Source organism: Zea mays, chromosome 8 (assembly GCF_902167145.1).
Source record: "Zea mays cultivar B73 chromosome 8, Zm-B73-REFERENCE-NAM-5.0, whole genome shotgun sequence".
Classification (NCBI taxonomy): Eukaryota; Viridiplantae; Streptophyta; class Magnoliopsida; order Poales; family Poaceae; genus Zea; species Zea mays.
Window position 1 is genome coordinate 119,062,868 of NC_050103.1, and position 21,724 is coordinate 119,084,591.

The following is a 21,724-nucleotide window of genomic DNA, read 5'->3' on the forward strand; positions in this document are numbered from 1 at the left end:
TTTCTTAAAGCGGGAAAATTCCATTGAATCAAATGTGTAATGTGCCTCGTGATGATGTTGATATGCCTTTGTTATTTTCACTAGCTTGCCACTACGGTCTAGTCTAATGAAGAGTTGAAGAGTACAAGAGACGTTTAGGCGTCGGCGCATAGCACGCCGTAATTCACGTACCTGTTGCTTATAATTGTCCTAATAATTCATGTAGTACGTTCGTTTGACTCCAGTAGCCAATGATCGTCGTAACTCGGCAAGATCAACCGTCCGCCTGACTCGACTCGTCCTATCGTACCGGTGCCCGTGCCCGACCGCAACGCCACCTCGCCACGCTCGCGCTCGGTCGTTCACGCGACGCGCACTCACCCCGCTCGTTCGCCTGCACACGCGCCACCCCGTCCTCCTCACCCCGCCTCCCTCTCTCGTCTCGCCCCCATTGCGCGGCGCGGGCGGCAGCGATCGCGCGCGGGGGAGGCCTAGACCTAGTTCCGGAGGGGCACCGACCCAATGCAGGGGCAGGCGTACAGCCGCCTAGGCAGCTTCGGCGCCGCGGCGAGCGCGCCGCCGCCGCCTTCGGCTCCGGTGCGGCCTGGGGCCGGCGCTGGCGGGGCCAGCCGGACGCCCGCGAAGGCTGGTCCAGCGAGGGCCATCCCGGGGACCGCGGCCTCGGCGACGGCGGCGGCGCGGGCGGGGGTTGCCCACCGTGGTGGCGGCGGCGCGGCGCGGAGGGTGGCCAGGGCGGTGCTCGCGACACTGCTGCGGAGGCAGGCGGTGTTCCTCTTCGCGCCGCTCCTGTACGTCGCAGCGATGCTGCTGTACATGGGCTCGCTCCCGCTCGACGCCGTGCCGCGGATTATCGCGCGCCAGCCGCCCGGGTCCGTGTACCGCAGCCCGCAGCTGTACGCGCGGCTCCGCGCCGACATGGACGCCGACAACTCTACCGGCGCGGTCAGTGTCTCTGTCTCCCTTCTCCTCGCACATTTTGTTGCAGCGTTTTGATTTTGTCTGTGGGGCTTGCAATGTGGCGCGAATGTTTGGCCGTACTGATCACAGAATGGCTGAAGCATGGTCGAACTTATGCATAGGCATTAGGCGGCGTAATGCTTTTGCATATGGTGGTCGAGCAAAGATGGTGTAACATGCTCTTTACATTATATTAAATGGTGTTGATCAATCCGAATTGGCACCTGGTCGTCTTCTAATAGTGAGGAAATGGGTGGCAGTGGACATGTGCTTGAACCGTGGGCTTTATATTGTTGTTTGCTTGTTTATGTGATTGCTTTGTGTCATGGGATGACACGAACGACCAATTTATCCCGTCTTCTGAAACTTGGTTCAGGTTGGCAGGCATGTTAGAATGTTATTGGTCCTTGTTACATTGCAAGATCACTTGTTGGTTTAGTCAATTTGTCTCATCCAAATTAGTATGTGCTATTCTGCCCTTTGCTCTTAATAAATACAAAAAGTGTGGTTTCTTTATTGATTACACCATGCTCTCATAAGGGATGTTCATTTCACTTGCCCTCGTCGTCATAGAGAATATTATTACTCAGTTTTTTTTAAAAAAATTGACAGTTTCACGCACATAATGGGATACTACACAAGGGAAATCTTGTGACGCCTGAAACCAAATCTGATACAATCATGATCAAGAAGCTCCAGTTGCACTTGCACCACAACAAGCAAACTTCACCTGCATTTCTTGTGTTTAAGGCCCCGTTTGGTTAGAGGGACTAATCTTTAGTCCCTGTTTTTTTAGTCCCATTTAGTCCCTATTTTGCCAAACAGAAAGACTACAGTAGGGGCTAATTGGCTTTAGTCTCTAGTCCCTCACATGGGAGCTAAAATGGACTAAAGGACACCATTTACTCCAATTGACCTTGGCTAGAAAACTGGCATCATACACAGGAAACAAGAAAAAGGGTATTTCGGTCTTTATTTGTTGCATTTAATGTATTTAGAATATGTTTAGTCCCTACAACCAAACAAGGTAAGTTTAGTCCCTAGACTAAACTTTAGTTCTAGGTCTAATGTAACCAAACGGGGCCTAAGTGTTCTGCGTCTCATTTGCTGTCATCTTCACCACCTTTTTATTTGTTTATGGCTTAAAAATCCTCTTATTATGCCCTCAAATGAAACAATGTAAACCATGGTTTGGCATGCAAAATAAATGAATTTCAAATTCTCTGATGCAAAATGTGGGTGAATGGACCAAGAATGAACCAAAGAAATGAGTTCCAATATGCAATCTGCTGAAATCTGTTTATGTCCATGGGATACAATTCATGAATGAAAAGATAAAACGTCAAATCCATCAGCAGCTAGGCCTTTCCTTTTATCATTCCAAATGGAATAAGACCATTGGGTATATATTTGCATCCATTTACATCTTTCATTACAATATCCATCAGAAGATATTAACTGGACGACATCCAGGAATGAAGTAGAAAAAAAGGCCTAAGGCCTTGTACTTGTGTTCCATGTTTTGATGATTATAGTTCTATGCTTCTTATCTGTGTTACTTTTGCATATATGCTTCTTTCTCTCACATTCTCATATTTTTCTAGCTAGCAACTGTATGGAGGCACACTTACAAAGGTGGCACATGGTGGCCCTGCATAAACAACATGACAAATGGTGTGCCACTTTCTTGCGGTTCTTCCATTTGTTTGACTCTTAACTAAACATGGTGCATCAGATGTGCAGATTTCGTGAATTTGTCATTTGTAATTTTGTTTGTTCCTTCTAGCGTCTTGTTTTAGGGTACTTATAATGTGTCTTTGTCTCTTTGATGCAATTCAGGTTTTTTTGTTTCCTTTCTGATATGTAGATTGTAAAACCCCTGAACACATTCATTTTTTTTACTCTGAGAACTCATTCATATTTGTGAATGGAAGACTTTTTTGTTGTATTACAAAAATTAATTTACATGGCCTTATGTTTCGATGTTAACAAATGGCTTGTTGTTGCATGCAGTTACATAGAACTGCAAACAGGCAAACAGTAGTTCTGCTACTGGCCTACTGCTTATTATGCACTGTAATGAGTTTATGATTTTTTTTTGGAAAGGAGCATAACAATGCTTTTAGAAAACAATATTGGTTACAGAACGGCTGGGGTTGCTAGCTTGAACAAAGTGTAAAGGGGTAACAAGCCAAAGACCCTAACCCTATTACAACAAAGCTAAATTTCAGAAATGCCGTAATGAGTTTATCATACAACTTACAAGCAGGCAGCAGCACATATTGGGGTTATGGTTCTTGGCATATGATTGACAAGTGTTTATGGTTAATGGATCATCGTCCTGATATAAGAATAGTTCTCTTCTTTATATGATTTGTTTTTTACCAAGTTTACACTTGGAAGAGTCAGATATGTTACTACCTCCAGTGTTTTTGTTATTAAACTCACAATGTAGAAATTATTCGAACCATATTAATTTGGACACAAGATATTTTACAGGCTAGGTTATTTGGAGAAATGAAATTTTACCCTAATAGTATCCAGTTTTGAAAATCTTACCTTAATAGTATCCAATTTTAAAAATCTTTTCAGGATACGGAAATTTAGTGGTTAATGTAAGTGTCACTGTGAAGGCAGAAACATCATTTTGATTTCGTGACTGGAATTAGTTCCATACTTCCATTTAGAAAACTTGCATATCTATTCCTCCTAATTTATCTCTGTCTAATAATTTATTCCATACTTCTGTTAGGTTTACCTGAATCAAATGGCTACATATACGTTGAGGCAAATGGTGGTTTAAATCAACAAAGGACATCAGTAGTCGTCTTACCTTAGTGTTTCTTGTTACTCCTGACATTTTACATTTTCTGTTAACTGGTATGTGGTATCTTTAGTTATTAACTTATGCCTCTATTTTTTGTTTTTTTTGTTTTTTTTCAGATATGCAATGCAGTCGCCATTGCTGGTTTTCTGAATGCTACTCTTATCATCCCAAATTTCCATTTCCATAGCATTTGGAGGGATCCTAGGTGCATTCCCCACCTCTCAACTCAAATTTTTATTAAGTACTGGAACATACCATCAACTCCTGTAAGCTAAATGGATTTCTCCCAATTCATGATGTAAAACCATAATATGTCATTTTCTTCTAGTATGTATGGTGATCTTGTTTGATGCAAATGCAAGATATGACCTTTCATTCTTGCAAACACTCCTGCAGTTTAAGATTTGACCTTTTAAGTTCTCTAGAATGTTGAATTCACACTTTATCTCCTGTTTGCATCATTATCACTCTCTGTTTTCAAGTCGTCCGACTAATCGCGATTAGTTGGGCTGGTCGGTTTAGGGTGGCCGATTAGGAAAGCCGGCCCAATCAGAACACCTGATCGCCCTGGTCGTCCGACTAGTCGACGACTAGGGACGATTAGTCGCTCGATCAGGTGCTTCTGAGTGACCAGGGTCTGAAGCCTGTAAAAAATTTTAGTTGGATGAATATCTTCTTTAGGTCACTAGTAGCATGGTAGTAAGTGTTTCTTTGCTGTTTTGAACGCCTGCATTACTTTAGGGTCATTGGGGAGCTACTGTTTTCAGATGGATGAACAAATATCTTATATTAAATGAGTATTGCAGAATCCATGTCATGTTTACCCTTTATATATAGTTATACACTATGTTATATACTCTATAATATTGTTATATACTATGTTATAAAGACCGCCCTCCTGGTATTATATTAAGAAGAGACCGAAACAACCCTGGTCCCCCATCACTAGCGGGCCGTCACCGTCCACTCTGCAACGACCCAACCGGAGGGTGGCGCACAGGATGTAACCCGAGAGCGGGCGGGGCACAACGAGGGGATTCTTTTAACCAAGGCCGAAATTCGCCCCCGAGAGGGATCGAACCCGTGACCTCCTGGTACTCGAAAGCCTTAACCATTACGCTAGAGGCCCTTTCGCATATAATATGTTATATACTATATACTATTGTTATATACTCTATACATATATGGTCTCAGTGGCGGACCCAGGATTTGAAGACAGCCTAGGCGAAATTACACTGCTATACTCTACGCCTGTGCCTAGACCCTTTGCTGCTCTGCTTGCTTGCTTGTGGGTATGATGTTTGCTTGCTTCTGTCCATTGTCGCAGCCGAGGCAGCCCAGGCCACCGCCTGTGGTGCCTGGGCGGTAAGTCCGCCACTGTATGGTCTTATATACCATATATACTCTACACATATATCCTGGATGAACAAGACGACTAGTACACGAGGTCGATTAGTCGACCTAGTCGTCAATTAATCGAGATTAGTCACCTGGTCGGACCCCTAGGTCGACCAGAAAACATAGTTATCACTCTAGAATATTGAATTATTGATAGAGAAAGACCATGTATTGGAGCTATTCTGCAGGCTGCTGTGCTTGAGAGCAGTTTACTGCTGGGGCTTTATCGCTCTAGGAGCTGATGCTATGGTCGCTCACCGTGGTCAATTAATCCTCCTATATAGCAGAGGTGCTGGTGGTGATCGTTTGTAGTGTTTGGTGGCGTGTCTTTAGCTAATCCTTTGCTAGGCGTGTGTATGCTGGGTTGGGGCGAAGGCATTCTGCCTCTCCCTTGCTTTATTCTCTTTTTTCTCAGTTAAATGACATGCAGCTTTCTTGCATAGCTCGAGCCTTTTTTTAAACATGGTTTTGCATTATAGTATGGTTTCAAGTAAAGCTGAGGGAGTTGTCTGCACAATGGACAAAATAATGTAGATCTGAAGTTAGTTGTGCACTATGTTGCTAGTTGTTGTTGACTGCACAAGTTATCATATCATAAAGGACCAAAACTGGTATAGGTTATCCTTGTTTGCATGTTGTGCTGGAAAAAACTTCGCTTCAGTGATTGAATTCTGGTTTCTTGTTATGATTGCTGAGAAATTTCTAAAAGGGTTATACCAATTAGTCTAGGAGGAAAATAATACCTTTAATGGTTGAATTTCTTTACCTATTGTTGGATGTTGTATACATTTGGCACTTGGTTGGATTGAATGGCTCTGCCTTTTGTTGAGTTGTTTCACTTTCTTCAGGTTTTGTCAGTTCAGGTTGGTGTATAAATATTATTGATTGTTTCAACACCATCTTTCGGACAAACAGAATGCCCGACGAGTGGCGGCGGAGTACGTTAGTACCAATCTTCAAGAACAAAGGAGATGTTCAAAGTTGTACTAATTACCGTGGAATTAAGCTCATGAGCCATACAATGAAGCTATGGGAGAGAGTCATTGAACACCGCCTGCGGAAGATGACGAGCGTGACCCAAAATCATTTTGGTTTCATGCCTGGGAGATCAACTATTGTTATGACCGGCCGCCACTATAGGCGCCGGGCAACAACATAAAGCATGCAGATAAGGATTAGAAGATAAGATTGCATGCAGATAAGGATTAGAAGATAAGATTGCATGCAGATAAGGATTAGAAGATAAGATTTGTTAGAGAGAAAAGAGGAGATCTATCTCATTAGATAAGGATTAGAAGGGAGTATAAATAATTGTAAGCACCACTCTATAGATCAAGCAGAAACAAGATTGTTCCGGCTTCCCAGAGGGAGCCGGGAGATTACTGTGACCTAGCTGCCCTTTCCTCGCGCCTCTCTCCTCTCACGCGCGGTGAACACGGCGACCCGCCGCTGTGCATCGCGCCCCAAACCCCGGCCACCAATCACCCACCACTACAACCTGCGATCAATCCGGGAATCAGCCCCGATTCCTATCAACCTGGTATCAGCAATTTCAGGTTCGATCACCATGTCCAGCCCCAACCCTCCACCTTCTCCCCACCACCCGCAGCCGCCACCATCTCCGGGGCTGTCCCAGCCGCCGGGTGCCCAGCTACAGGCACCGGCATCCCAGGGGACGACCGCCCCCATGCTCGGCGATCACACGGCGGCCGCACTGGTGCCCACTGCGCCGCCAGCCGACGTCCTGGCAGGCTCTTCCCGCCTCCAGGCATTCACGCCTCATGAGATGACGGCGGCCATCTTGGAGCTGGGCCAGGCGGTGGCCGGGATCCGCGCCTTCCTGGCAGGACCCTATACGCCGCCACCGCAGCTACCTCCGCCGCAGCAACCGCCCGCGTCGGCGCCCTCGTACCAATACGGGATGCCGCCGGACTGGGCAGGTTCTGCTTCATCTTCTTCACCACAGGCGTCCCAGGGCCTCCCCATCCATATGGTTCGATTTCCGCCCTCGCCCTCACCACTGCCGGCGTGGGCGACCGTGACATCGGCGCCCGTCTTCGGATCGGCCGCCATACAACCACACGTACCGTTTCAGCCAGCCGCTGGGGGAGTTCCCTCTCACGGGGGCTCATCGGCGGCCGGTGTCCTCTACGGCGGGGTGGATGGGTCGCCGTTCCACGGCAGCAGCGTTCCGCCCCCGGGGTCCAGGGGCCAGTGCTCGTCCCCGCCAGCAGCAGCACCGACGGCACCCGCGGCATCCGATCCCCTGCCTCCACGATTCTACAAACTGGAGTTCGCAACATACGATGGCGCTGCTGACCCCGTCAATTGGCTCAATCAATGTGAGCAGTTTTTTCGGGGCCAACGCACGCTCGCTTCCGACCGCACATGGCTGGCCTCATACCACTTGAGGGGCACGGCCCAGACGTGGTACTACGCCCTCGAGCAGGACGAGGGCATGCCGACGTGGGAACGGTTCCGAGAACTCTGCCACCTGTGTTTCGGACCGCCAATACAGGGCAGCCGACTTGCGGAGTTGGGTCGGCTTCCCTTTCAGTCCACGGTGCAGGAGTTTGCCGAGCGCTTCCAAGCGCTTGCGTGTCACGTCGACAGTGTATCCTCGGTTCAGCGGGCGGAACTATTCGTCGGCGGCCTTCCCGACCACATACGGGTGCAAGTGCAGATGCACCATCCACGGGATCTTCAGACCGCCATGTACTATGCTCGCGCATTTGAGCTATGCACGGCGACCGCACAGCCGGCTCCGACATCCCGCCCCACGCGACACGCCCCTCGCCCGCCCCAGCAGCCACCGGCGCGTGCGCAAGTGGGGGGGCAACCTCCTGCAGCGGCGCATACACTTCCAGGGGGGCACCCCTTTCGTCGGCTCACACCGGCGGAGATGCAAGAGCGACGCCGTCAAGGGCTGTGCTACAACTGTGACGAGCCATATGTTCCGGGTCACGTATGCCAGCGCCTCTTCTATTTGGAGTGCGGGGACTACATCGTCGACGAGGGCGCGCCCGCGGCTACCGATGACGCAGGACTGCAGGCTGCGTCCGTACAGGACCCTGAGGCCGCTATTGCTTTTGTGGTCTCCCTCCAGGCACTCGCAGGCATTCGCACAGAGAGCTCCATGGTGCTTCCGGTGATGGTCAAGGGGGAGCGACTTATGGCTCTGCTGGACACCGGCTCAACGCATAACTTCCTCCAGAGTGCCACCATGCGTCGTTTGGGGCTGGTACCCGCCGCAGGGGAGCACCTCAGGGTCACTGTCGCAAATGGTGACAACCTTCGCTGCGCCGGGGTGGCCCGCGATGTGCCCATCTCCATCGAGAACGAGCACTTCTCCATCACGTGCGTCGGCCTCGACTTGGGTTGCTTCGACTTCATCCTCGGCGTCGACTACCTGCGGACCTTAGGGCCCATCACTTGGGACCTCGAGGCCATGACGATGGCCTTCCAGCGCGACGACCACCGTGTATTGTGGCGGGGCATCGGGGGTGCCGACCCTCCTGACCCTCGAGCCTCCGTAGCAGCGGTGGTAGCCGCAAGTGACCAGCAACCCATGCTGGACCGGCTTCTTCTTCAGCATGCCTCCACATTCGAGGAGCCCCGAGGCCTGCCGCCGACCCGACCATACGACCACCGCATCCATCTGCTCCCAGGAACAGCACCGGTCGCCGTGCGACCATACCGATACCCCCAGCTGCAGAAGGATGAGCTGGAGCGCCAGTGCGACGCCATGCTCACCCAGGGGATTATCCGCCCTAGCACTTCGCCATTCTCGGCGCCGGTACTCCTTGTTCGCAAGGCGGATAAGTCCTGGCGTTTCTACATCGACTACCGCGCCCTCAACGCCAAGACTGCCAAGGACAAGTTTCCCATACCCGTCGTGGACGAGCTTCTCGACGAGCTCCATGGGGCTCGCTTCTTCACCAAGCTCGATTTGCGCTCGGGCTATCATCAGGTGCGGATGTGCGTCAACGACATCGCCAAGACGGCGTTCCGCACTCATCATGGCCACTATGAGTTCCTAGTGATGTCGTTTGGGCTTTCCAATGCCCCGGCGACATTCCAGACCTTGATGAACGACGTCCTACGGCCGTACCTAAGGAGGTTTGTGCTCGTCTTCTTCGACGACATTCTTATCTACAGCTCGTCATGGGCAGAGCATCTGTAGCAAGTCGCCATCGTCCTGAATGAGCTTCGGGCGCACCAGCTCCACCTAAAGCGCTCGAAGTGCTCATTCGGGGCGCCTTCGGTGGCCTATTTGGGCCACGTCATCTCCAAGGACGGTGTGGCCATGGATGTCGCCAAGGTGGCGGCAGTCACCTCGTGGCCAACACCGCGCTCCGCCCGGGGTCTCCGTGGTTTCCTGGGCTTGGCCGGTTACTACCGGAAATTCATCCGGGACTTCGGCCTCATCGCAGCGCCCCTGACACGTCTTCTGCGCCGAGACGCCTTCGCATGGGATGAGGAGGCCGCGGAGGCCTTCCAAGCGCTCAAGCACGCCCTCACGACGGGACCGATCCTCCAGATGCCCGACTTCGACAAGGAATTCATGGTGGACTGCGACGCCTCCGGCGTGGGGTTCGGCGCTGTCCTACACCAGGGCGCCGAGCCTCTCGCTTTCTTCAGCAGGCCGTTCGCCGTTCGCCACCTCAAGCTGGCGGCATATGAGCGCGAGCTGATTGGGCTGGTGCAGGCAGTACGCCATTGGCGCCCTTACTTGTCGGGGCGTCATTTTATTATTCGTACTGACCATTACAGCTTGAAGTTCTTGCTGGACCAGCGCTTGTCGACCGTGCCTCAGCACCAATGGATCAGCAAGCTCTTTGGCTACGACTTCGACGTCATGTACCGTCCAGGACGCCTCAACGTCGTAGCGGACGCCTTGTCCCGCCGCGACACTGAGGAGGGAAGCACCAGCTTCGGGTCGGCCTTATGCGTGCGCTCGGGGCCGTCTTTCACCTTCATCGACGACATCCGCCGCGCGACGTCGCACGCGGACGATGCTAAGGATGTGCGTCGGCGCTTCGAGGCGGGCAAGCTGCAGGGCCCATGGCGCATCGACGACGGGCTACTACTCCATGGTAACCGCATCTACGTGCCGGGCCATGCTGACCTGCGCCACCAGGCCCTCTCCCTGGCCCACTCCGCCGGCCATGAGGGCATCCAGAAGACTCTACATCGCCTACGAGCGGATTTCTACATCCCCGGCGACCGGGCATTGGTGCGGGACTTGGTGCGCACCTGTACCACATGCCAGCGCAATAAAACGACAACATTGCAGCCGGCAGGGCTGCTGCAACCGCTGGAAGTGCCCTCGCAAGTCTGGGCTGATATCTCCATCGACTTCATTGAAGGATTGCCCAAGGTGGGTGGCAAGTCGGTGATCCTAACGGTCGTCGATCGCTTTTCCAAATATGCACACTTCATCGCGCTCGGGCACCCCTACACTGCGACAACGGTCGCTCGAGCGTTCTTCGAGGGCATTGTTCGTCTACACGGCTTCCCCTCCTCCATCGTCAGCGACAGAGACCCCGTCTTTACGGGGCACGTCTGGCGCGACCTCTTCGGGATGGCAGGCGTGAAGCTGCGTATGAGCACCGCCTTCCATCCACAGACGGACGACCAGTCCGAGGTGGTCAACAAGGTGCTCGCTATGTACCTACGCTGCGTCACAGGCGATCGACCCCGTGCGTGGGTCGACTGGCTCGCGTGGGTGGAATACTGCTACAACACCTCCTTCCACACCGCTCTGCGAGCCACCCCCTTTGAGGTGGTCTACGGTCGTTCCCCGCCGCCCATCCTGCCCTATACACCAGGGTCAGCGCGGACAGAGGCGACTTAGACTCTTCTACGCAGTCAGGACGAGATACTTGCTGAAGTCCGTCAACGTCTTCTTCAAGCCCAGCAGATGTCCAAGAAATACTACGACGCCAACCACCGCGACGTGGAGTATGCTGTGGGAGACTGGGTTTGGCTGCGCCTGCTGCACCGAACGGCGCAGTCCTTGGACCCCCGTGCCAAGCGCAAGCTTGGGCCGCGGTATGCGGGACCATTTCAAGTGGTGGAACGCATCAGCAGCGTCGCCTACCGTCTACAGCTTCCGGACGGGGCGCGCATCCACGACGTTTTCCACGTAGGGCTGCTGAAGCCTCACCATGGCGAACCTCCAGCAACTCCGGCCTCCCTTCCGCCGGTCATGGATGGACGCATCCTCCCGGGGCCGGAGCGCGCCCTTCAGGCGCAGCAGCGCCGGGGCGTTTGGCGCGTGCTGATCAAGTGGCACGGCCTCCCTGAAGACGACGCAACGTGGGAGACAGTCGACGAGTTCCAGGCGCACTACCCAGACTTCCAGCTCGAGGACGAGCTGTTTGCGCAGGCGGGGAGAGATGTTATGACCGGCCGCCACTATAGGCGCCGGGCAACAACATAAAGCATGCAAATAAGGATTAGAAGATAAGATTGCATGCAGATAAGGATTAGAAGATAAGATTGCATGCAGATAAGGATTAGAAGATAAGATTTGTTAGAGAGAAAAGAGAAGATCTATCTCATTAGATAAGGATTAGAAGGGAGTATAAATAATTGTAAGCACCACTCTATAGATCAAGCAGAAACAAGATTGTTCCGGCTTCCCAGAGGGAGCCGGGAGATTACTGTGACCTAGCTGCCCTTTCCTCGCGCCTCTCTCCTCTCACGCGCGGTGAACACGGCGACCCGCCGCTGTGCATCGCGCCCCAAACCCCGACCACCAATCACCCACCACTACAACCTGCGATCAATCCGGGAATCAGCCCCGATTCCTATCAACTATGTAGGCCATTTTCTTACTAAGACAACTTATGGAGAGATTCAGAGAACAAAAGAAAGACCTGCATATGGTCTTCATAGACTTAGAGAAGGCTTATGACAAAGTACCTAGGAGTGTAATGTGGTGGGCCTTGGAAAAACACAAAGTATCAACAAAGTACATTAATCTTATTAAAGATAGGTACACTAATGTTGTGACAAGTGTCCGAACAAGTGATGGAGACACCGATGACTTTCCAATTAACATAGGACTACATCAAGGGTCGGCTTTGAGCCCTTATCTTTTCGCTTTGGTGATAGATGAGGTTACAAGGGACATACAAGGAGATATATCGTTGTGTATGCTTTTTGCCGATGATGTGGTACTTATTGAGGAGAGTAGGAGTGGTGTTTCGCAAAAGTTGGAATTGTGGAGGCAGACGCTGGAAGCAAAAGGTTTTAGGCTTAGTAGGTCTAAAACAGAGTATATGAAGTGTGATTTCAGTGCCATGGGGTATGAGGATGGCGATGTTAGTCTTGATGGTCAAGTGGTACCCAAGAAAGACATTTTTCGTTACTTAGGATCAATGCTTCAGAAGGAGGGAGACATCGATGAGGATGTCAGTCATAGAATTAAAGCTGGATGGTTGAAGTGGCGGCAAGCTGCGGGTGTCTTATGCGACCCCCGGGTACCACACAAACTAAAAGGCAAATTCTACAGGACAGCAATCCGGTCGGCTATGTTGTATGGAGCAGAATGTTGGCCCACTAAAAGACGATATGTCCAACAACTAAGTGTGGCAGAGATGCGTATGTTGCGCTGGATATGTGGCCACACAAGGAGAGATCAAGTCTGGAATGATGATATACGAGAGAGAGTAGGAGTGGCGCCAATTGAGGAGAAGCTTATGCAACATCGTTTGAGATGGTTTGGACATATCCAACAAAGACTTGAAGAGACACCAATGCATATCGGAATAATTAGGCGTCCCGAGAATGTGAAGAGAGGTAGAGGTCGACCAACCTTGACGTGGACAGAGGCTGTGAAGAGGGACCTGAAGGAGTGGAATATTGATAAAGAGCTCGCCGTGGATAGGAAGGGGTGGAAGTGTGCAATTCACGTGCCAGAACCCTGATTTGTAGTTTCGCTTTTCCTCCTTAATCGTTTGACCTTTTCTTGTGCCCCTTTAGATCTTGCTGGTTCTTGTGGGTTTTATCTCTTTTTATGTGTTTCCCCGTTTCATCATTTTTCGGTTCTCCTTTGCCTTTGTCTCCCTTTTCTTTTCTTTGGGAGTTGAGCTCTGAGGTTTTCATATGGGGTTTCATCTCTAGCCTACCCCAACGTGCTTGGGACAAAAAGGCGTTGTTGTTGTTAGCTGATGAAAACGCCACCTGCCAGTAACTGCACATTATACTTTTCTGGATGTAAATTGTATTAACACCAGACATTTCATTTTGGATACAGCAAATTCAGTGATATCTATGATAAAGATCACTTTGTACAACGTCTACAAAATGATGTTCGAGTAGTTGACGAAATTCCGGATTTCATGATGGAGCGATTTGGTCATAATCTCAGCAATGTGTTCAATTTCAAGATAAAGGCTTGGGCACGCATTCAATATTACAAAGATGTTGTTCTTCCAAAATTAGTTGAAGAAAGGTGAGTTTAAATACAGTTCAGTTACTACTTCTTGAATCTTCTGTTATCTTGGCACCCAAATAATCCCCTTGCTGGCAACCCTAAAAATAGTAGCAAGGTTTGGGCTTGTGGCACCTTTGGTTGGTTTGGGTGTGGTTGGCAGCCCGTTGAGTTAGGGTCTGTGCCAGGTTACAATGCAACCCCATAGGGTGAAACCAGAGTTCTTTCTCGGAGTAAAAACCACGGGGGCGGTCTTCCCCCAATGGCCGAGTATTGTATGGGTTCATGTTATATCTAGTCCTCAGTTGCTTATGTTCCATATGATTTAACTGGCGTACTAATCCAAATTTTATAGCTTTTTTAATTGGTAACACTACTCTTTATCTTATTACTATCTTTTTTTCTCTCGATTCTCGAATGTGCAGGAGAACTACGCCTCATTATATTAAGATAGGAAAAAAGGTCTAAAATAGACCAGCCCAGATACAACAATCCCCTTACGGGGGCCAAAAACAGGCTTATAAAAAAGGATCCATCTATAGACTATGACCCAGAACACTACCCTTATGAATCCGGTCGGGAGGCTGTCAGGTAGGAGAGGTATTTGGTTCCTGCCATCTCTGAAAAAGCATCTCTTCTCACCTGCTGATCTAAGGGCTACCGCTAAGCTGGGCGCCCTGACATAAAAAACACATTTGTTTTGGTGGTTCCAAATTATCCAAGCTCCCAAAATAATGATAGAATTGAGTCCCTTCTTGATAAGACTATCCATTGCTTCTGAACCTTCTTGCAACCAGTTCATGAATGCTGAAGAACATGGCTGTGGGGCTAAACTTTGCAACCCGAATTTCCTCAAAAGGAAGAACCAAAATTCTCTTGTGAAGACACACGACACTAGAAGATGATCAATTGTTTCAACTTCTTGATCACACGAGGTACATCTATCTGGATGATTAAGACATCTTGGTTCTTGCCAATCTATCAGCCGTCCAGCACCTCTTCTGAGCTGCAAACCAAAGGAAGAACCGGCATTTTGGTGGGGCCCAGGATTTCCACACCCTTTTATAATGGCCAAAGGAACTTGATCCTAAGAAAATGGCCTCATAAGCAATTTTGGCCGAGTATTTATCATCTGATGCCAAACAGAAAATATGTTTGTCTTCTATGCCAGGCTGCAGCTCAACATTTGATAGTAAATCCCAGATATGGAGGTAGTCCACTAAAGCTCCAACTGGTAGAGCTCCTATGATGTCTGAAATCAATCTCCTATTAAAGTAAGGCTTCATGAACAGTCCTTTTATTAATAATCCTCTTTGGAATTGATTCAAATAATGTAGGAGCAAGCAATGTTAGGGATCCTTTTTCCATGGAGCCACTTATTTGTCCAAAACTTTGTATTTGACCCATCCCCTATTTCGGTTACCAAAATCGTAGAAAAGAAAGCTCAAGACTTGCCTGGAACCTGGATGGGGAGACCTGATCAGGGGCGTCCTGAGTCAGTCCTTTGAAGTCAAATATCTGATTACTGTCATTTACTGTAGAATAGAGAGCACTTATAGTATGTTGGATACGAATTTGATATTAAACTTGACATGGGAATCTGTAAAAACAAATATGATATATTTATAACCACTACAACCTTTTTATTGGACTTGCTATGATATTGATATATAGTTAACGTAGGATATCTTATATTAAAAACATTAGTGGTGTTTGGAGCATTTCTTCAACTATATCCTCTTAAATTTATTATAGAAGGATACTAACTCTTTATTCCTGAAACTTATCTTCGGCAATCATTTCCTCTGACTCGATCAATTCTTTCATTCTTTGTTATCAAAATTCTCTGTGACCTGTTGCTTGTGAAAGCTGACTTTCGAGGACTTCTAAATTGTTGACACTCCTTTTAATGATGGAATTAGGTGTGAAATCATTTCCCTGATTATAAGGGCACCACTGTTTAGCTAGGAGTTTCTATTTTGTCATTTCTATTTTATTAAGTATCATGAAGTGTTCAATTCAATTATAATGCATTTCTATCTGATGCTATGCTCTTTAGTGCAGAGTCATCAGGATTTCTCCTTTTGCCAACCGACTCTCATTTGATGCACCTTCTGCTGTTCAACGGTTGAGATGCTTGGCAAACTTTGAAGCCTTAAAATTCTCTAAACCAATTGTATCTTTGTCTGAAACCTTAGTTTCTCGAATGAGAGAGAGAAGTGCTGAAAGCGATGGAAAATATATCTCAGTGCATCTTCGGTTTGAGGAGGTTGGATCTCTTTCATGAAACTTGATGCTTATAATGTTTAGGAACCAGGGATCCACATGATATATTTGAGTCTGTGCGTAACATGCTGCCAGTGTTCTGAAGTGTGGCATCTGCTAATTGTTATCTTGCAGGATATGATTGCCTTCTCATGTTGTGTTTATGACGGTGGTGATGAGGAGAAGAAAGAAATGGATGCAGCCAGAGAAATAGGTTGGAGAGGGAAATTTACTAAGAGAGGACGGGTAATAAGGCCAGGAGTTATCAGAATGAATGGAAAATGTCCTCTTACACCTTTGGAGGTATGTCAGTATCTAATAACAGAAGGTAGAGCAACTGTTGTTGTTGACATATTCAGTTTAAAACAAATTCATTTAGGATTACAGCAGAATTTGTCTTGAGATGCTTATCTTGTTATCTTTAGGTTGGGTTAATGCTTCGTGGAATGGGTTTCAGCAATAAGACTGCAATTTTTTTGGCGTCTGGAAAGATTTACAGAGCAGAGAAAAACATGGCTTCTCTTCTTGAAATGTTTCCTCTCCTACAGACAAAAGAGACACTGGCATCCGAAGAGGAACTTGCTCCATTCAAGGTAGTAACTGCAGGATTTTTTTTTGTTCTGTACTTCCAGACGTTGATTGTTCTGAAATGACTCATTATTCCCAGAATTTCTCCTCAAGGATGGCTGCTGTTGACTATAGTGTTTGTGCCCAAAGTGAAGTTTTTGTGACCACACAAGGTGGAAATTTCCCACATTTCCTTATGGGTCACAGGAGATACTTGTATGGTGGGCATTCAAAAACAATCAAACCAGACAAAAGAAGGCTTGTCGTACTCTTTGATAATCCACGTATAGGGTATGATTAACACTAGTTGTCCATAGTGTTGTTTTGGTTTATCTTGAGTTCTAAACACTTGCCATCTTGTTTGTTAAAATCACAATTTTCACTTATGTGCAGGTGGAAGGCATTGAAGCGGCACTTGCTTAATATGAGAGCACACAGTGATGCCAAGGGGATTGAAATGAAAAGACCAAGCGAATCCATATATACATTTCCATGTCCTGACTGCATGTGCCGCTTGAACAGAACAGAACACTCTAAATCCAAACACAGTAGATAGTATCTCATAGTTGCATTTCCAGACTAACCCTATTCTTTCTGACATCCACTTTAGTCTGTTCATTCTTCATTTGCTGTGCGGCTTTTCACTTCATCAGCAAGCATACTCGCCAGTTGCCACAGCATTGAGAGCAACCTATTCTCCGTATATAGCGGTTTTTCCTTGTATAGCATATGCCAGAATAACCCCAGATTCGTCCGTGGAGTATTAAACCAATTGTGATGCTAACTATACATCATCTGACTATAATTCTCAACAACCGATCTGGCCCCAGTAGGACAATGAAGTATCAAATGTTTTTGGGTAGTAGTATTGCTGTTGTACATGGTTCATTAGCAGTCTGTCATCATGTACAAATTTAAAATGGTAAACAGGCATTGTAAAAAAATTATCTTGCCCTAAACATGGGCCCATAGCCTCTCTGTATTCTTTTAGCTAGGCTTTCACGGTTGTAACTGTGTCTTACACTTCTATTCACAATTCTAACAATAGAACTGCTCAGTGCAACTTTATTCTTGCTTCATCAGTATAGTCGCAATCTTTCTTCTTTTTTGATATAATGTGTTCAAAAGCTGCTTGCTGAGTATTCTTTTAATTGTCATTATCCGATGGTCTTGACATCGACCCATTGTGCTTAGGGATGGCGACCCTAGCCGGCAGTGTGGATGTGGGTCCAAAATTTCATCTGTGGACAGTATAAGATTCTATCCGTTAGTCTATGTAAGGATATGTTGTTTCACATATTAGTACTTGAAATAAAAAAGATTATGTATCATATCTCAAAGTCGACTAGAAGGGTGAATAGACAAATCTGAAATTTATAAACTTTAAGCACAACTACAAGCTGAGGTTAGCGTTATAAATATAATCGAGTTCGAAAGAGAGGGCGAAAATAAATCACAAGCGAATAAGGCGAATGACATGGTGATTTGTTTTACCGAGGTTCGGTTCTTGCAAACCTACTCACCGTTAAGGTGGTCACAAAGACCGGGTCTCTTTCAATCCTTTCCCTCTCTCAAACGGTCACTTAGACCGAGTGAGCTTCCTTCCTTGATTTCCCGTGTCACTTAGACCCCACAAAGACCATCACACAATTGGTGTCTCTTGCTTTACTTACAAGGCTTTGAGAGTAAGAATGAGAGAAAGAAGAAAGCCAACCAAGCAACAAGAACAACAAAAGAACACAAGTCGATCTTCTCACAAGTCCTAAAAACTAGAGTTGAATTGTGGACTTCGGTTCGATCAGAGGCTTTGACATGTGTCTTGGAGTGTTGTGTATTGCTCTTGTATTGAATGAGGAGTAGTGAATGTTTGGATGCCTTGAAGAGTGGTGGTTGGGGGTATTTATAGCCCCAACCACCAAAATGGTAGTTGGGGAACTATGATGTCGACGGGCGCACCGGACAGTCCGGTGCGCCAGCCACGTCACCCAACCGTTAGGGTTCGACCGTTGCAGCTTCTGACATATGGGCCACCGGACAGTCCGGTGGTGCACCGGACAGGTCCTGTTCACTATCCGGTGCGCCATCTGCGCCTGCTCTGACTTCTGCCCTTGCAGTCCGTACACTGTAGCGTTGTCAGCCGACCGTTGAACTCGACCGTTGCGCTGGCGACCGTTGCTCCGCTTGGCACACCGGACAGTCCGGTGAATTATAGCGGAGTGGCTTCCCAAATTCCCGAAGGTGGCAAGTTTGGAGTTGATTTCCCTGGTGCACCGGACACTGTCCGGTGGTGCACCGGACAGTCCGGTGCGCCAGATCAGGGTAGCCTTCGGTTGTCTTTTGCTCTTTTTATTTGAACTCTTTCTTGGACTTTTTATTGGTTTGTGTTGAACCTTTGGCACCTGTAGAACTTATAATCTAGAGCAAACTAGTTAGTCCAATTATTTGTGTTGGGTCATTCAACCACCAAAATCATTTAGGAAAAGGTGTGAGCCTATTTCCCTTTCAATCTCCCCCCTTTTTGGTGATTGATGTCAACACAAACCAAAGCAAATATATAAGTGCAGGATTGAACTAGTTTGCATAAGGTAAGTGCAAGGGTTACTTGGATTTAAACCAATATTCATTTCATAAGATATGCATGGATGCTTTTTTCATTTTTAACATTTTGGACCCCGCTTGAACCACTTGTTTTGTTTTTGCAAATGTTTTGGAAATTATTTTTCAAAGTCTTTTGCAAATAGTCAAAGGTATATGAATAAGATTTTGAGAAGCATTTTCAAGATTTGAAATTTTCTCCCCCTGTTTCAAACGTGTTTCCTTTGACTAAACAAAATCTCCCTCAATGAAATTCTCCTCTTAGTGTTCAAGAGGGTTTTAGATATCAATTTTGAAAGGGGTCATACCAATTTGAAATTATATCAAAAATAAGATACCCATTTGAAAAACTTCTTTAATACAAATTGAAAGAACATAATTTTTGAAATTGGTGGTGGTGCAGTCCTTTTGCTTTGGGCGAATACTTTCTCCCTCTTTGGCATGAATCGCCAAAAATGGATACTTGTTAGTGAAATATAAGCCCTTTTTCAAACTTTCTCCTCCTTTGGTAGATAATATAGGAGTAAAGATTATACCAAATTGGAGAGCGGTGTGGAGCGACGGCGAAGGATGAATAATTCGATGGAGTGGAGTGGAAGCCTTATCTTCGTCGAAGATCCCATTTCCCTTTCAATCTATGACTTAGCATGAAATACACTTGAAAACCACATTAGTCATAGCACATGAAAGAGATATGATCAAAGGTATATAAATAAGTTATGTGTGCAAAATATCAATCAAAATTCCTAGAATCAAGAATGTTTAGTTCATGCCTAAGTTTGGTAAAGGTTTTCTCATCTAATGGCTTGGTGAAGATATCGACTAATTGTTCTTTGGTGCTAACATATGCAATCTCGATATCCCCCTTTATTGGTGATCCCTCAAAAAGTGATACCGAATGGCTATGTGCTTAGTGCGGCTATGCTTGATGGGATTATCCGCCATGCGGATTGCACTCTCATTATCACATAGGAGAGGAACTTTGGTTAATTTGTAACCGTAGTCCCTAAGGGTTTGCCTCATCCATAGCAATTGCACGCAACAATGGCCTGCGGCAATGTACTCGGCTTCGGCGATAGAAAGAGCTACAGAATTTTGTTTCTTAGAAGCCCAAGACACCAAGGATCTTCCCAAGAACTGACAAGTCCCTGATGTGCTCTTTCTATCAATTTTACACCCTACCCAATCAGCATCGGAATAACTAATTAAATCAAATGTGGATCCCTTGCGGTACCAAAGGCCAAACTTAGGAGTATGAACTAAATATCTCAAGATTCGTTTTACGGCCCTAAGGTGAACTTCCTTAGGATCGGCTTGGAATCTTGCACACATGCATACGGAAAGCATAATATCCGGTCGAGATGCACATAAATAAAGTAGAGATCCTATCATCATTCGGTGTACCTTTTGATCTATGGATTTACCTCCCGTGTCGAGGTCGAGATGCCCATTAGTTCCCATGGGTGTCTTGATGGGCTTGGCATCCTTCATCCCAAGCTTGGTAAGAATGTCTTGAATGTACTTCGTTTGGCTAATGAAGGTGCCCTCTTGGAGTTGCTTGACTTGAAAGCCTAAGAAATACTTCAACTCCCCCATCATAGACATCTCAAATTTATTATCCATTATCCTACTAAACTCTTCACATGTAGATTTGTTAGTAGACCCAAATATAATATCATCAACATAAATTTGGCATACAAACAAATCATTGGCAATTGTTTTAGTAAAGAGAGTAGGATCGGCTTTTCCGACTTTGAAGCCATTAGCAATAAGAAAATCTCTTAGGCATTCATACCATGCTCTTGGTGCTTGCTTGAGCCCATAAAACGCCTTAGAGAGTTTATAGACATGGTTAGGGTACTCACTATCTTCAAAGCCGGGAGGTTGCTCAACATAGACATCTTCCTTGATTGGTCCATTGAGGAAAGCACTCTTCACGTCCATTTGATAAAGCTTGAAGCCATGGTAAGTAGCATAGGCAAGTAATATATGAATTGACTCAAGCCTAGCTACGAGTGCATATGCTTCACCGAAATCCAAACCTTCGACTTGTGAATAACCCTTGGCCACGAGTCGGGCTTTGTTCCTTGTCACCACACCATGCTCATCTTGCTTGTTGTGGAAGACCCACTTGGTTCCTACAACATTTTGATTAGGACGTGGAACAAGATGTCATACCTCATTCCTCGTGAAGTTGTTGAGTTCCTCTTGCATCGCCAACACCCAATCTGAATCTATTAATGCATCTTCCACCCTGTATGGCTCAATAGAAGACACAAAGGAATAATGTTCACAAAAATGAGCAACACGAGATCGAGTGATTACCCCCTTTTGAATATCGCCGAGGATGGTGTTCACGGGGTGATCTCTTTGTATTGATTGATGGACTCTTGGGTGAGGCGGTCTTTGACCCTCATCATCTTCCTTGTCTTGATCATTAGCATCTCCCCCTTGATCATTGTCCTCCTCTTGAGGTGACTTCTCTTGATCTTCATTTTCATAATCTTGGGTTGGTGGAGATGCTTGCATGGAGGAAGATGGTTAATCTTGTGCTTGTGGAGGCTCTTCGGATTCCTTTGGACACACATCCCCAATGGACATGTTCCTTAGCGCGACGCATGGAGCCTCTTCATCATCTAGCTCATCAAGATCAACTTGCTCTACTTGAGAGC

General features: G+C 47.0%; 1 protein-coding gene across 3 annotated transcripts; it reads left to right on the forward strand.

Annotated features, from left to right (window-relative positions):
• The first annotated feature begins 359 nt into the window (after positions 1-359).
• LOC103635761 (uncharacterized protein) lies at positions 360-17,536 on the forward strand. 3 transcript variants are annotated; one of them, XM_008658140.4, is made up of 10 exons: positions 366-942; positions 2,562-2,631; positions 3,710-3,777; positions 3,901-3,989; positions 13,449-13,646; positions 15,690-15,894; positions 16,026-16,193; positions 16,316-16,483; positions 16,558-16,748; positions 16,851-17,536. In XM_008658140.4, the coding sequence occupies exons 1-10, from the start codon at positions 502-504 to the stop codon at positions 17,011-17,013; spliced, it is 1,761 nt and encodes a 586-aa protein (XP_008656362.1). In that variant the 5' UTR covers positions 366-501; the 3' UTR covers positions 17,014-17,536. The 3 variants fall into 3 exon arrangements, 2 of the variants coding, with proteins under 2 accessions (XP_023156627.1, XP_008656362.1); XM_023300859.2 differs by lacking the exon at positions 16,851-17,536 and having other exon boundaries at positions 360-942; positions 16,572-16,690; XR_004852018.1 differs by having other exon boundaries at positions 478-942; positions 2,566-2,631; positions 3,710-4,050; positions 15,685-15,894.
• Positions 17,537-21,724: the final 4,188 nt, after the last annotated feature.

Bases quoted from the DNA above. Each gene is read 5' to 3' on its own strand.
- LOC103635761 (XM_008658140.4), top strand. From the start codon at position 502: ATGCAGGGGCAGGCGTACAGCCGCCTAGGCAGCTTCGGCGCCGCGGCG. The intron at 3,990-13,448 runs GTGCATTCCCCA...TTTTGGATACAG, and splicing joins AGCATTTGGAGGGATCCTAG to CAAATTCAGTGATATCTATG. The intron at 16,484-16,557 runs GTAGTAACTGCA...CATTATTCCCAG, and splicing joins AGGAACTTGCTCCATTCAAG to AATTTCTCCTCAAGGATGGC.